A 16532-nucleotide genomic window follows, 5' to 3' on the forward strand; every position below is an offset into this window, starting at 1 on the left:
CTAATGCTAAGGTTTAACTATCATTCTAGACACAGAAGAAAGTTTTTACACTTTACTTTTTTCATTCATCCTATTTTTAATTCTGGCTTATATTTTAAAGGTTCAACAGAAACATTTTATAGGGAAAGAGTAGTTTTTCTCTACTACTGAGCATGGACAGTTATGATGGCCTGATCCAAAGTGCATCTAAGTCAATGGGAGTCTCCCATTGACATCAGTAATATTTGAATTAGGCCTTATATGAACTACTGATTACCATGATTAATTCAGAAATGCTGAGATTGTAACAATAAATCTATTACCTAAAATCTACATTATACTTGCAAGGAATGAATTATCTAAATATTCAAATTACCTTCAAAGTCTGCTGTGTCCTCTATAGATATTTAGACTTTACAAATGACAAACTTTTAAGATTAGCAGGATTTTTCAACTATTTTTTTGCATTCTATTTGCAAAATATGCATAATATTATGTCCAACAAATGAAACAGTTTCTCTATATGTATATTCAACTTACTAGAAAGTACCAAAGTGTAACTCTAGCCTCATTTCATTATCCCTAGACTACCTCAAATATTTGGTTGTCTTTTTGGATGCATTAATGTATCAGCTTTAAAGTAATGACTATGTATGCATACAGCACCACAGATATATTCTTTTTCTAGGTCCTGTCTGCATAGGTTAGAGTAGAAAAATGTTATCATACTTCTGAATACTAGATTCAAATATAAAATGTCTCAACAATTTTTTCTTCAGTTTAAAAATGTATCCCAGGGCTGCTTTTTCTTGTAAATTTGAAGGTTGTGCTCTATCAGCTCATATACGCCTAAGCAGTAAGGAACACTAACTTTTTGTAAATCTTTTTCTTCACCACTGAATATATAAAATATAAAAACACTGGTAGAGTTTATGAATCCTTCCAGAATATAATCTAAATATCAGAAATGTATCGCCAGAAGCAGCGTAGTAGCTAGTTACCCCAACATGAGGCCACCATAAAAAAGTCTTCTGTACAGGAAACAGGTGTTCTGGAGATATGGACCAGCTTTACAGGAAAAGATTCTGCAAAATATTTGTCAGTGTCTCTGCATGCAAATCCCAGTTAATGAACCAAACAAAGATGAATGTTCACAAAAGAGCAGAGAACGGGAACAAATGGCAGACAAAAGAGTCATTCCATAAATGTAGCCATCATTCAGGGCATATTTTTTAATTTTATTTTTTAAATTAAAGTGAATTTGACATCAATGGAAATGAAAGTTAACAGTGTCTCTGCAGGACAGACATGGCAAGAACTGCAGCACTGCAAGAGTTTGCACACTGTCCTATGACAGTACCTCATCCCTGAATGGAATGAAAATGCTGATCACCTTTCCAGTCAATTCAATCCTTGCCTCTTTTCTGAGTCTTCTGAGCAGGGGAGCCAGTTAGTGACTGTGGATGTCTGTCAGCTAATCAATTATTGTCATTTTCCATTATGTGTTTCTCAAAATCTCAATACTCTTTTCATGCCATTTTGGTTACAGCAAGATAATTTTAATTACTTTGGGGTAATGTAGTAAGTCACAAAAGAACAGATTTAAGGACTGATTCTCTTTTCACCTTTACCTCATACAGGGCATGTCTATACATGCTATTAATGTGATACAGGCTTACTGCACTGTAAAATAATGCACAGTAATTCCTCGCATTAGAAGCTCCCAATGGGAGCATCTCAGTTACAGGGCTGCTAATGCCCTGCTCTGCCCCCCTGCAGCAGCCAAGGGGAGCTCTAGGCTCCCCTGGGGTGCTAGCCTGGAGGGTGGCAGGCAGCAGGGGGGCTGGTCCTGATGCGCACAGGGCCAGGAGAGCTCTGCTGACTGCTGCAGCAGCTGTCTTCTGGGCCTGTGTACATTGGGAGGGGCCCTGGTGCAGCCAGCAGAGCTCTCCTGTCCTTGGGTACATCAGGACACACAGTTCCCAGTAAGCCCGATGCCCAGGGGGCTTCCCCACCCATCAGGGGGCTCACTGGGACTGTCCCACTCTTGGGACCCTGGCCCAGCTGGGAGCTTGCTGGAAGCTGCCCCAGGAACAGGACAGTTGCTGGCAAATCCCCAGATGAATATGTAACAGGGACTCAGGCAAAAGCCCTGTTATTTAGATAAGATCAGGCCAGACTGACCCGATGATGAACCCTGCCAGGTGGGGGGAGTTGCACACCTGGGACATGACTAGGGTGATTTGCCTGCTGAGTGAGGCATAAAACCGGTGGTGGGAGAAAGACTGATTGCCTTCAGGCACTAGAAGAAGTGAGGAGCGGTAAAGCTCTGTAGAGAAAGAAGAAGACCTACCAGAGATGCAGACATACTCCGAGAAGAGTGAAGCCCTGAGGTACATGGCAAGTCAGTGGTGAAGAAGATTACCTTCCTGGGAACCCCGCCGTGCCAATGATTGCAGGGAAAAAGAAAAAACAGAGATGCTGGGCGACGGATCCCTGAGTGATGGGGCAGGTCAGCAGCAAAGGAGATTGTCTTGCCTGTAAACTCCACTGTGCCGGTGAGTGCGGGAAAGGCAGAGACACCAGGAGGCAGATCCGCCAGGACTTCTAAGAAGAAGGGATCATGCCCCTTAGTGCAAGAAAGGGGGATTGGGGTCTGAAGCCCAGCGGAATTGTGGAAACTGGGAGCGAGGAAACAGATTGTGAGAGAGAGTAGCTAGAGACTACTCCCAGGGTCATGCACCCACAAAGAATGAGGAACGCGGAGAGTGCATGCTGCTAATGAGATAATTAGTGGTGAAGAATCCTTATTAAGTACCTAGTCTGAGTATTTCCTGATTGTAACACCAATTACCTTTGCCAATGAAGTAATTGGCAAGGACACTGTTATCTCACCACTGTTAAACTGGAAATAAAACTTACACTGTGAGCAACTGACACCAGGGTGGCATTATTCTATCCAAGAACAATGAAAAAGCAGTAACTTCTTTTCTTTTCTCTTTCACCCAAATCATGGCAGGTGAGTCCAAAGGAGAGTTGAGGATAAGATTGACTATCCTTCTCACAGAGTAGGGAAGCAGAGCAGTCTCCAATCCTGGTGCTGCTTGACTCCTGTCTCCTGTGGGGAGCCAGAAGCCCTGCAGCACTGGGACAGCATGGGGCAGAGAGCAATCGCCATCCTGGCGCTGACTGGCTCCGAGCTCCTGTGGGGACCCAGGAGCTGTGCAGTGCCAGGAGCAGAGACAGAGAAGGTCCCCATCCAGTGTGGCCCCCTGCTGGTGTGGCAGACTGGGAGCAAATTTGCTCTTGGTCAATGTCTACAAGAGTGGTATGGCATAGCAGCTAATACATAGTTAATCTACTACCTATATTTACAAGTAGTAGAAAACCACACATTAGCCTAATTTACTGTGCCTTAGCCTAATTAGCTTAAGCATTACTGCACTTTAGCCGATATTAGCCTAAGCTGCTGCTCACAATTATATGGTGATGACTTACTGTGCAGCAGTTGAATCTATTATTAGTCCATTGCTCAGTAAAGTGTCTCATGTAGATATACCCCCAGCCATTTCTTTCTGCACAAAGTGAGCACAATGAGTATGTAAAGAGATTCCATTCCTATTGGGCAGCATTTTACACCTCCCTTGCAGATATGCAAATGACAGCAGGGCACTATTAAAGGAACATCTATCTGTGTTGTTGCTATAACATGTGGTGTGTGCTAAAGGTTGGTTCTATGGGGCACGGAGGAAACTTCAGATTTAGGATTGGTTGGTTGAGACTATGGTTGGTTGAACTGCTGAATGTGGTGTTCTATTACAGTCCAAAAGATGAAGTAAGTATAGAGGGGGAAACTTAAAAGGACAATGGGAATTAGGCATCAAAATATGAATTAGACACAAATGCCTTAACTGAGCCTAAGGGACTTCTGAAAGGTCACAATGGTGTTATACATGTGCTCTTGGAGTGGTGGGGAGGGTGGGATGCTTTAATTAGAGCGGTTCTGAGAGCCACTCTAATTAGAGTGCCTGGAGCATCTCATGTAGCAGCGTCCCCACACTTAAAACTGGTGATGGGGAAGCTTTATCTAAAGCTCATCAAACAAGCTTTAGTTAAAGTGCCTCCACTACACTTTTTCAAACACGGGAATGCTGAAACATGAGACACTGGAATCTGCTCATATGTACTGGAATCTGCTCATACGTGCTGCATATTGGAGCATCCTTGCTGCTCATGTAAAGACACCCAACAGATGTTGTACTACAGCATGAAATCGAAGCTAAATCTCCCAAAGTCCCAGGCTACTGCCATTGTTGATACCAACGTATAAATTAAACTCTTATACTAACAATCATCCCATTTGTGTGTTAAAATGACACTGAAAGCTCCAAAATACAAGGATTTTTTTAGTGAGGTCTACAACAACACTCCATCCTTACCCATTAAAGCACACCAAGAATAGCTATGAAGATAGTCTTGATAGAAAGAGTAAGTTCCAGATAGGCCTTACCATTTGTACAGAAAGTCAGCAAAGTTACACCTTGTCAGACCAAGGTGGAAGTAAATTCCTCCTCCTCGGCATGACCCCAATTAGATGCACAAGCTCCAATCCCAAGAAGGCATTAAAGATATAACACCAATACCAAGCTTTCATCTGTAGTTCTCACAACAAAAGGTTTCTTTACTTCCATTTTAGAGTTAAGGAAAATGAGATGCAAAGATGGGATATGGATTGTTCACTATAACCCAGAAGGCCAGTTACCAAGCCACAATAGGACACAATGACATGCCTTTATCCAATCTACTTAGCTATACTTCTTGCTACACATTACCCCTCTGAATGAAATGAAAGATTATGCAGTCTTTGGAACACATGTATGTGTAACCCTTCTGCTAGGTACTGGATGGTAGTAACAATGACCAAGTTCAACTTAGGGGTTTTACGCAATTTGGCTTGAGCTCCACCACCCAGAAACCTGGGGAAATAATTTCTGCCTGGGTGTTCCAATGTGAACAAACTTCTCCAGTTGCAAGTAGTATTAAACTATAACAGTGTTAACTGATGGGGAAAAGGGGAAATGGGACAACAAACAGATTTAGGAAATCTTTAATAATCAGTAGCCCACCTCAACTTGCTATTTACAGTTTAGCACTGTCAATATGTTTAGAGTTCTCTCTTAGACCCACACAGAGTAACCAGTGTAGTCTGGAGAGCCAGTGTAGCTGCTAGCTCAAGGTTGCCCATTCTATGCCACCATGGGGAGACACTGCTTCACTGCTACTATTGCTACTCCACACTGCTGCTGAGAGTGCTGCTCCTTGGCTGCAGTCATGACTCCTCCCTACCACTGGGGACAATGCTCCACCCCTTCTGCCACTGCTACTTACTACTGCTGTGGGGACGCTACACCCCTTCAACATTGGGAGACACACTGGTCCACTGCTGCTTACCAACATTCGGGGTGTTGCTCTGCGGCTGTTCGCTATCACCAAGGTGTCGCTCACAACCAAAGTTGGGGGGGAGCACTGCTCTGCTGCTGCTCACTGCCAATGGGGTGGGGGGGGCCCTCTCCCACTGCTCACCACCTTTTCTAATTGTAGAAGGAACCCACAACTCAGGTCTTTTAGACCTTCAGTAACCTCAAGGATCTCAATTATACAGAATCTAATAGGCACAGGCCCTAAGGGTTTCAACTGTTTAGAACGAAGTAGGTAACCCACTAAAGGGATTTGTACTTCACCAATACTTATCCATTTATGGCTGATTGGTGAGATGCAATACCATCTCTTTAGGAAAGCTCCCACCTAAAGCCTCCCTTTGTGATTCCTGCATTGAGGGTCCCTTCACCATACACTTCCACACAAGTCATAAGAAGATAAGAACTGCTATTAACTGGGTCAGACCATAGGTCCATCATGCCCAGAATTCTGTATCACACACTGAGCATATCTATGTAAGACATTTACTGCAGAGTTGCCTAATTAGCTCTGCAGTAAATATCTCAGCATCTACACATGCAGGGCTATTAGACTGGATTAAATTAATAAACTTCACAGAGTTTTTTACTCTGCAGAACTACACATGTAGACACTGACATGGCTGGCTGGGGCATGAGGGTGCTTTAGTGTGGGGGCTGCATGCTAGCTAGCCCCGCACAGGAATACCCTTATGCCCCAGCCAGCCCCTCCGCAGCACGCTAAGCCAGGTCAGAACAGCCCCAGGCTGGAAGACTGACTCCCTGGACCCCTGACAGCAAGGACAGATCTGACCCAGCTCAATGTACTGTGGTCCTAGAAGCACATGTAAACATGGTGCCCAAAAGCAATAAACACTAGCGTGATATGCACCAGAGTTTAAAGCTTTGCATTAATATGCACATGTAGATGTGCCCACTGGCAGAGAATGGATGCTGCAAGAGCATGACCAGGGTTTTTCCACTGTTCCTCTCTCACTTGCATCTTCCAGCAGTTAAGTTCTAGGAAGTTTTGATTCAGAGGCTGTACCCCTAACTCCTATACTCAACAGAAATTACTGATGCTCTTTTCCTCCAAGAATTTCTCCAACCCCTTTTTGAATCTGGCTAAACTGTTAGCTTCCAAAACATCTGATGGCAATGAGTATCATACTTTAATTAGACGCTGTGTGAAAAAGAACTTCCTTTTGTTAGTTTTGAACTTACTACCTACTATTTTCATTTTGTGACCCGTAGTACATAATAAATTCCGTTATACTATCTCATCGCTCTTCGATCTCTTCGCATATTAAAGCCATTCCAGATCACTAGCCATCCTTGTTGATCTTCTCTGTACTTTCTCTAGTTCTAGTTTTTTTGAGGTGTGGGGACCAAAACTGGGCAAAGTATTCAAGGGGCGGATACACGATAGATCTATAAAGGGGAATGATGATACTTTCTGCTTTGTTTACAATTCCCTTCTTAATAATTCCTGACATTTTGTTTGCCTTTTTGACAGCTGCTGAGCACTGACCTGATGTGTTTAGCAAACTGTCCACAATGCAGGGCCCATCATAATGTAGGTATAGTGTGGGTTATTTTGCCCACATGCATCACTTTACACTCATCTCCACTGAATCTATACTGAACTACTAGTTCCTTGTAGTTTCATCTTGGTCTTTTCCACATTAAATAATTTTGTGTCATCTGCAAAGCTGCCAATTTACCACTCAACCCTTTTCCACATAATTTATGAATATGTTAAACAGCACTGGTCCCAATACAGATTCCTAGGGGACTCTGTTTATTCCTTTCCATCCCTAAAACTGAACTTTAAGCCAATTGCTAATCTACAAATTCACTTTTCCTGTAATCCCATGACTGCCTAACTTCATTAAAAGCCTTTCATGGTGGACATTGTCAAAAGCTTTTTCAATGACCAGATATGCTATGTCAGCTGGATCATGCCTGATCCACCTGTTCACTGACACCCTCAAAGAACTATAATAGGATGGTGAGGCCTGATTTCCTTTTGATAAAACCATGTTGATTCCTCCCCAGCAAGTCATGTTAATCTATATGCTGAACATTTTTTTATTATGTTTCTACCAGTTTTCCAGAAACACAGCTAGACTCACCAGCTCATACTTTTCTAACCCCCCTCTAGAGTCCTTTAAAAAAATATTTTAGTCACATTGGCAGTTCTTCTCTGGTACCCAGGCTGTTTTTTGTGATAAATTGCATACTACAATTAGGCATCCAACTTGCATGAAGATTATGAAATCTTCATAATTTTACAAGGAAGAAACAAGTTTTACCACCTTAAACCTGAGACACTGCTCCTGCCTTTCTTTGTTTAAGGTAATTTGCATTATCACAGAGCCCAGAGATACTTTACCACATAAGAAATTCTTGCCCAGAAGAACATTCTATCTTTTTATGCTTCTGAAGTATGAAACATCATAACCAGAAGGAAATATGACTCTACATCCTGCTTGCCACCAAACAACTTTGAGGTAAACAGACTATTCCAACTTTTCCGTGAGCCTAATCTGCATAAAATGAACTGTTCCAAACAGGAGATTTTACCACACCTTCAACTCTCCTATGAAATTTGAATTTTCATTTCTACCTAGGATAACTTTTGCAATCTTTTCTCCTATGCCTGAAGAAGGGTGGTTGTGCCTGAAAGCTTGCAAATAATTTTTTTTTTCAAAAATCTAGTTGGTCTAATAAAAGATATCACCTCTACTACAAGTTCTGATTCCATACTACAATTAGCATTTCAGCAATTTCCCATCTGAGCTCCTTTAGGACCCTAGAATGAATGCCATCAGTTCCTGGTGATTTGCTACTGTTTGTTTAGTTTATCAGTTTCCTCTATGACCTCATTTGCTGAAACCTCAATGTGTGTTAAATTCACCAACTTGTCTCTAGGGAAGGGTGGATCTGGTAAGGGAATCTCCCTAACATCTTCCACAGTGAAGACAGCTCCGAAGAATGCATTTAGTTTCTTGGCAGTGGCCCTTTCATCCTTTAGTGCCCCTCTTACACCTTGATCATCCAAAGACCCAACTAACTCCCTGGAAGGACTTTTAGTATAATTAAGGATTTTTTATTGTTACCTCTTACATCTCTAACAAATTTCTCCTCATTCTTTCTTAGTTTGTCATGGTGAGCACTGACTTCTCAACAACATTTACCCAACTTTCTCTAACAGCATCAGTCCCCTTATGAATTTAACAATTTAGAAGGCAGGGCCAATGCATAAAAGCCTGACTTCCTTGGCCTCTTATGTTCAAATCATTAAATGCATTTAAAACATGTTAACAGTCTAATACAAGCACAAAAGAGTTTTTCACTCTCTCGCCCATGCATACCAATGGGGAATGTGCAAATAAGGAACATGGTCCCCTGTAATCTGACCTTGCATACCAATGTAGGCATAGAAATAAGCACTACAGAGAGGTTGTCACACAGGTACAGTAGCAACAGGGTCACATATGATATAGTACAGACAAAAACACTGTGAAGTCAGTGGATTCTAGCATTCTGTTCTAGCTGAAGTGGTCTTCACATTCAGCCTCAGTCAGCGATTGCTACAATAATTCAATCTGGAAGTGACAAAGGCATTTATAACAATAGCGAGATCAGAAAGAAAGGTCCTTAGCACAAGCCCAGATAGGGAGAAAAAACACTTCTGGCTGTTGTGACTACCTGAGTCCCCAAGAAGTTTCTAAGAGTTTCATGAGACACATCAGGTCTTTATAGGTCTCCTGTACATTATAGACCCTTTACACCAATTTGCAGTATAAAAGAATCATAAAATTGGTGTGGATAAAAGGTTTGTAATCGGTGAGAAACACACTGCCAGAACCTGCATGTTAACTGCAGGTGGGAAGACCCTCCGGACCAGTGTGATAGAAAGGAGAAGACATACAAGCAGCCAAAACTATAGGTGAAAAGCATCTCTGCAAAATAAATAAAAAAAATGTAATGATACATACAATAAAAGTAAATCAGGTATTCAGTGGTTTCTTTTTCTGAAAAAAATTGCCATCTATTAGAGGTTTTTTACATTCCAAAAAAGGGATCTTCTGTGTGAGGCACAAGATGAATGGCAATTATTCCCTTAGCATTCTTAAGAGAGCCATCTCTCCTTTGATTCATTTTTGTACAGGGACAGCTCAAATTTTAAGTTCTCATCAGAAAACAATTGGGTTCTAGCCTCTGCAATATATTTTCATTCATAATAGAATCCTACCAGCATGATTAATGAAAGGGGGAAAAATGGACAAAGTATGCAGAAAAAACATAAGCAAAGAGCTTATTCTTCTCTCACTTACATTAGTATAAAACTCTTTCTTCTCAGTGCTATAAAACTGGTTTAAGTGACAGGAAGCAGGGTAGAAACTACAGTTTTCAGTATTACAAGCTTTGGCCTAGATCCTGTAAACACAAGTGCCCCTGATTTCAAAGTTAAGCAAATTTATGCACATTTACAAGAACAAAGACATGATTCACAGCTGGTCTTAAAAGGAAGTTAACATTTTAGGTAAGGTACAGACATTATGCATACTGTGCTATAAGCATGCAAAAAGCACTCTATAGCCATAACAGAACAGAAATTCAGTTCTCATAGAGTGCTTTAAAAATGGCAGATCACACTCTAAGTTAACCCTCGATGGATGTGCTATCAGACTAAAGTGCTTTAGGTTATAGTGCTTTTTTGAATGAATATGCCACATCCCATTGGGCATGAAGATAGGTTGTATTCGCCGGCATCCCAAGGACTCCTTGCAGGACAGTGTGCTTGCCCAAGCACCAGCCCTGCCCCCTCAGCTGTCACTGACCTGAGCCAGGGACAGCCCCTGATCTTAGTCCTGGGTCCTCCATCAGGTCAGCTGTGAGCCAGAGCCTGGCGGGGGTGGGGAGGGCAGTGGGAGAGGAGAGAGAAAGGGGAGTTTATGTCCACACAGCTGCCCCAGCCCCACAGCATGACACAGCCAAGCCAGGGGTGCTCCTTTCCCCAGCTGCAGCCAGTAGCTGCAGTGCAGTGCCACTTTTCACCACAAGAACTCAAGCGGAGGGAGTGGAAACTCAGGCTCCCCCCGCCCCCCCCACAAGTTTCCCAGCTCAGGTCTTGATGGGGGCCGGGTCAGGCCCCACAGCAGCAGGGAGGCTCCTGTTCCCCAGCTGTAACCAGGAACGACAGTGTGGGGCTGTGCCAGGAACTCTGGCGGAGGAGGAGGGGGTGGAAAAGGAGCCCCCCTGCTGTGCAAGTCCAGCCCCCACCAAGACCAGAGCCACGAATCTGGAGGATGCCCGCGCAGCATGGCAGCTCCTTTCCCACTCTGCCTCTCCAGAGTTCCCAGTGTAGCGAAAAGTGGTGTAGCTCGTGCTGCTACTCCAGCTGACTCTCTGTAGGGAGTGGGGTTTGGGGTATGTGGGTCTCCAGCCTTGCCCTGAGCAGGGCCTTGGTGTAGTGGGGCAGGGAGTGGAGCTGCTGCTGCGGCCACTGCCATTGGTATTTAGCAAAGCATAGGCCTTGAGTGCATGTAGGACAGGGGTCAGCAACCCCTGGCATGTGTGCCAAGCATGGCACGCATGGCAATTTTGCTCAGCACACCACTGCCAGCCTTGCTGCCAGCCATGGAGCCCAGGCTGCTCCCAGCAGATGGCTGGGAGGCTGCAAGCCCTGCTGCAAGCAGACTGGGTTCTTTGGGCTGGCTGCAGCTGGGAGGTTGCAAACAGCTGCTCCAGGCTCCGGCATGTCTGTACTCCCGCACCTTCCAAGGTAGACATTCTGTTTTTTTCGGCACTCCAGCCAAAAAACATTGCCTACCCCTGGTGTCAGAACACATGTGTGTGTGGGTCTCCATCCTGGCCCCAAATAGAGCCATGGCACAGTGGGGAAGGGAGCAGAGTTTCTGCCACTGCTGTTGGCATTCAGCAGGGAGCAGAGTTTGGGGGTGGGGGGTTGCCCATGTCCGTGTCCAGCTTGGCCCCAAGCAATCTTGCCCTGCACCCCTCCTTTCCCCCAATCCACAGCAGATCCAGAACAGTGCCCTCAGCCATTATTGCAGCTCCAGGGAGATACTAATGCCCAGCCTTTCCCTGCTGGCACTCAGCAGACAGCCTCCCATGCCTGGATCCTGGTCCCTGGGTGTCCCCAACCTGGCCCAGAGGTCCCTTCCAGGCCTGCTTCTCTGTGATTCTCTGGTTCCTGTCACTGACAGAGTGGGGAAGGGGAGGGGAGGGGGAGACAGCTCCCCTACCCCAGGCAGCCAATCAGGGATGGCTTGCCCATTTGGCTGTGCTTGAGAGTCTACAGCAGCCTGGGAAGTCTGTGGGGCATGCTGGGATGCATGCAAGAGCTCCCCTATCTCCTGGCCTCAGGTAGTGCAAGGCCCCCCATACCGAAGAGTGAACATCTGTTCAGTTCAAACATGCTCTAACTTATAGAGCTTTAAGTAAAGTGAAATATAGCACTTTCACCATAGAGTTTTTGAACATCTCTACTTAGGCTTAATGCTCGGCTGAGGAGACAGAAGATGCAAAATGTTTCCTTTTTGCTGTACAAAGTTAGTACAGTGAGGCAACAACTTATTACTGCACATACCTATGGGGAAAAACTCGCCCATTTTCTTCTTGAAAATTTTGTAGTCGACCTCCAAAAAGACACAGAAGATGATCCGATCCACCTGTAAACAAAAAAATTATTTGTGGTGAAACAGCAGTCACAAGAAAGGTTAATAAGAATAGCTCCATAATAATAAGAATATTTCTTCACAGTATAGAGATATTTAAACCAACATTGGTTTTATACTCCAGGCAAGTGGGAAAACATTGTTTTTTTGTGTTTACTGCATAACACTGTTGTAATTTACAAAATATCATTTGTAACTGCGGCTCACTACTGTGTTCTTTGTTAACTGCCTACTGTTTACTCAAACCACCCCTGAGCATGGTATAAATGAGTTCTGGCAGTCTGGCTGAATACCTGGATGCACCATTTGATGGAATAGTTGCATGAGGAGTGTCTAGCAAAAGTACAATAGAATAAATAGGTAAGCAAAGAGTCCTGTATGCAATTCTTGTCCAACAAACATATTTGCAAAATCATTTAGTATTTAAGAATGGCTTTAAAAGCTTTCATGTGGTTTTAATTTACATGAAACAATTTACTGTCAGTATAATCCAGCAAGAAATGCAAGAAAAACAAAATGTTGATTAGATGACAGGTAGCTCACAGGGTAAATAAAGCATTTAATATACCATAGAGCCAGTGAGGCCAAGCATGTAAATGGCAGTACAATGCATAATGGATGCACCACCCACTCACTTCTTCAAAGAAATTACCAGGGAAATCATAATTTGTGCAAGGTTTTTCCTGTAGAGTCAAAAATTAAGACTGTGGGGAAGAAAAGCGACATTGGACTCATTCAATTCTTGCTTATTTTTCTACTAGTCTGTATAACTCAGGTTACAGGCCTCAGAGTAGAAAATCTTTGTAGGAGAAAGCTGCTGATGCACAAGGCCTAAGCGTTCTGTTTAGCCGAGGCCCCTGACACCTGGTAGTCAGCAATCCCCTGCAAGTGGGTGATGATTAGCCAGAAAGGAAGGTCTGGTCAGAGCCACAGCACGGTCACTATCTATGCTGAGAGGTCCCCTGTGAAGATCTGATGGCAAATATAAAGTTATTTCCCCCTTGCAGAATTCCTGAAGATGCTGGTTGTACATATACTTCAAGTCTCTCCCTTACGATGAAAAATGTAGCATAGCAGCAGCCCCTATGTGGATCAGTTACAACAGAGATATGCTGAGAAGAAAAAAATCCTAACCTTCACTACAAATTTGGTTATTCAGAGCAGCTGATTCTAGGTAAACTGAAAGGGGCAGACTCAGCTCCCCTTTTCTCGGTATAGATCAGTTCATCCTTTTAGACTTCAGTTTAGAATAACACCTCTTTAATCTGGGAAAGTATCATCCAAAAACTGAAGGAAAAATCAGAAAGACACTGGGAGGCTGGAGGATGGTATTGGCTAACCTCAAGTTTTTAATTCAAAGATAATCACGGACTCTGTTATAAAGAGCCAGGGTCAACAGCAGAAGCAGTTATACCTATTTCATGCAATGAGACAACTAGAAATAGTAGAGGCTGGCACAGAAGATGCTGGGCTGTATGGGAAGGCTTGAACATAGTTAACCCAGAGAGATTAACAGGATTAAAAGATTAGCAGTTTTCCTGACAGAAAACACAGGGCTATGATACTGGCTTGCAAGGTAAGAGTGTATGGCAAAAGACTAGAGAAGACTGTGAAAGGAAGATTGAGAACTTTTTGGGCACAGGGCTTCCTGGGGAGACTCCAGCAAATACGTGCATCAAGAAACTGACTGCTGCTGATAGTTTCAACCATTTAGGGAAAAGGACTTTCCATATATTCTTTGTAAATTAACAAGATTACACCAAAGAAATACCTGACATATATTACCCATCTTCCTCCTAATAGAAACAATGCACCAAGGGTATAAATTTTGGCTCGCTTGTCAGGCCAAGGGGATAGCACTAAAATATGTATACAGCTGTGTTTATAATGGAAAGCCCCACTTCAGTAATTATTTACACAGGTGTATGACTTTACCCATATGACTATTTCCACTGAAGTTATTGGGACATCGAACAAGAGCAAATGTTTGTGTTTGCATATCTGAGGCTTGATATCGTGATTCCTTAAATGAAATGCATTGTCAATGAAAGATGAACTTTCATTTCTACCCAAGAGAAGTTTTACAATCTTTTCTCCAATGCCTGATGAAGGGTGTTTGTACCCGAAAGCTTGCAATTAAAGAATTTTTTTTGCAAAAATCTTGTTGGTATAATAAATGATATCATCTCTACTACAAGTCCTGAATGCATTGTCAAAGGTGATTTAGAATAGCCCATCGTCTTTTACCTTCACTTTCCAGTTTAGTGGACCAGATATTCAGATACTATAACGAAGGGCCCATTACAACCTTGACAGACAACCAAGCAGGATCTCAATCTACAGGCATTTTTAAACCAGAAAATGCATTTCAGTTATTCATGTCTCTGCAGGTTCTAGTGCATTATGCATTCCACATACCTTCATTATATTTATTCAAATTCAGCCTTATACTACACTCTCTATAAATGTTTTTCCTTCTACACAAAGGACTTAAAAACTTTCTACAAGCATTAAAGTTTCTACTGCTTGTAATGTAATTCCTTACCTTAAAAGATAGGGAATTTCTTTGGAAATGGCAGAATCTTTCAAACTTGTGGAACTTTTCCAACTGTCCCCATGGTATATATTCTATATATAAACCTGCTCAATTTCTTCTCAATGTGTGAAAAAGTGTCCTATTTTTAAGTATGCACAAACTGCTGTGATGACAGCTGAAATCTTGTGTTTATCTGTTTGAATGGCATGTGTTGGCAGATAGTAAATCTGAAATTAAACCGTATTCTATCATCCTGCCAGTCACTGAATATTTTACCTGACATCCCCTGCTAAAATAACTTGGAAATTAGCTATGGAAAGTAGCCCTTGTCCTCACTGTCTCCTTTCTGACAACAATAAGTAAAGGTTTAATCCCATGAAAATTTGCTTGTCTGCTGACCCACAAAAGCTCGGCAGGACTTTCAGGGCCTCCACTTGCAGAAAGTAAGTACTTATTTCTGAGAGGGAATGCCCTCGCTTTCACGGCTATGGAAAGCCAACTTGATTAGACATTTTGTGCAGCTCCTTCACAGAGACAAGAGAATTAATATTGAGGTACTCCACTGAACAAGCTCAGGAAGTCCCCATCGTCTGTGTGGGTGATAGTTCCTCCACAGCTGACTGGACACCGCTCAACTGAGGCGGAAGTTTAAAGGGACTGCAACCTGAAGGTATTAAGGTTCAGCCTTGATTGACAGATCTGTTCGGGAGACTGGTATTGGAAGCAAGCATCCCTTCTCAGAACATGATTAAATTCTGCTTGCTGCACAGCTATGAAGAGGTGGATCAAAGAGCCCCCAAGCTTAGGAGCATCGCATCACCGGAAGCAGGGAGTTAAATTGCATGAGCTGTTCACTTAGTAGGCAGCTTTTCAGCTCAAGGCTGTGGAGTATATTGATTTTTTTTTCTTTGGGGCCTATGCTACTTGACAGACTCCATTTAAAGTTGAGAGGAATCGCTTTCTTCTGATTTGCTGAGCTGCACCTGATCCAGGGTCTGGAAATGTCTGCGTATCTCAAAATGCTCAAGCTATTTTGTGCTGGGCTGGCCCCTGAGTAGATACTAAGATCAGCACTTTAGGACATAGTGACCTTGAAAATCACAACAATTCGAAAATGCTTTCGTTAGTAATAGCTCCAAGCTACACTTAAGACGTTCATAACTGAAAGAAATTGGTGAGGATCAATATTTTTTCCTGTTTTTTGTTTGTTTGTTTTCAATGTGACTGAGAACTTTCTGTGTTCAATGAGTTTCACTGTCTTTCTGATGGTTGCTATCCCATACACACTTTAAACTTGCTAACTTGCATGCTAGTACCAGCCTTTCTGTGGCAGTCTGCAATCATGTCTGTGATTGCAGAGTAGACAATAGATCTCATTGCTATCACATCTGAGTGTTTCACACTCTGAACTTTATTCATTCGCACAGCAACTGTGAGGTCGGGAAGTATTGTTAATCACATTTTACAGATACTGAAGAGAGACTAATAGCATATTCACATAGCAAACTATGTTCCAGACTTCTTTGCCTTAAATATATACCACACTCGCCTGAGTGGGCTGCTTCCTGAACTGCAAGCACTCTTGCCTTCATTGCATGGCACTTTGGGCTGCCAATCTAGCACTGGATAGAAGACAGAAACTTCATAGGAACAACACCAAGAATATAGCCTTAAAAAATAAGAATTGCCACACACCTTACTGCATTCCACAGTAAAGCATGCCTATTCACATAACTTTCCTATAACAATGCACTTATTCCATCAGATGCATTTAAAAGTCATAGAAATAATACTTTTTTCACTTCTCAGAGATCTCAGAACAACAGAGACGCCGTATGCCTAAAGAAGGGTGCG

At 42.8% G+C, this 16532-nt stretch overlaps 1 protein-coding gene across 3 annotated transcripts in view; it reads right to left on the minus strand.

The window, feature by feature from the left end:
• MACROD2 (mono-ADP ribosylhydrolase 2) overlaps nucleotides 1-16532 on the minus strand; it is a 1573191-nt gene that overhangs the window by 142934 nt on the left and 1413725 nt on the right. For all 3 annotated transcript variants that reach the window (XM_059720129.1, XM_006260833.4, XM_059720128.1), the window contains exon 9: nucleotides 12055-12136. In XM_059720129.1, the coding sequence (XP_059576112.1) occupies nucleotides 12055-12136 (82 nt within the window). The remainder of the gene's footprint in view (nucleotides 1-12054; nucleotides 12137-16532) is intronic.

This window comes from Alligator mississippiensis, chromosome 1, assembly GCF_030867095.1.
Source record: "Alligator mississippiensis isolate rAllMis1 chromosome 1, rAllMis1, whole genome shotgun sequence".
Lineage (NCBI taxonomy): Eukaryota > Metazoa > Chordata > Crocodylia > Alligatoridae > Alligator > Alligator mississippiensis.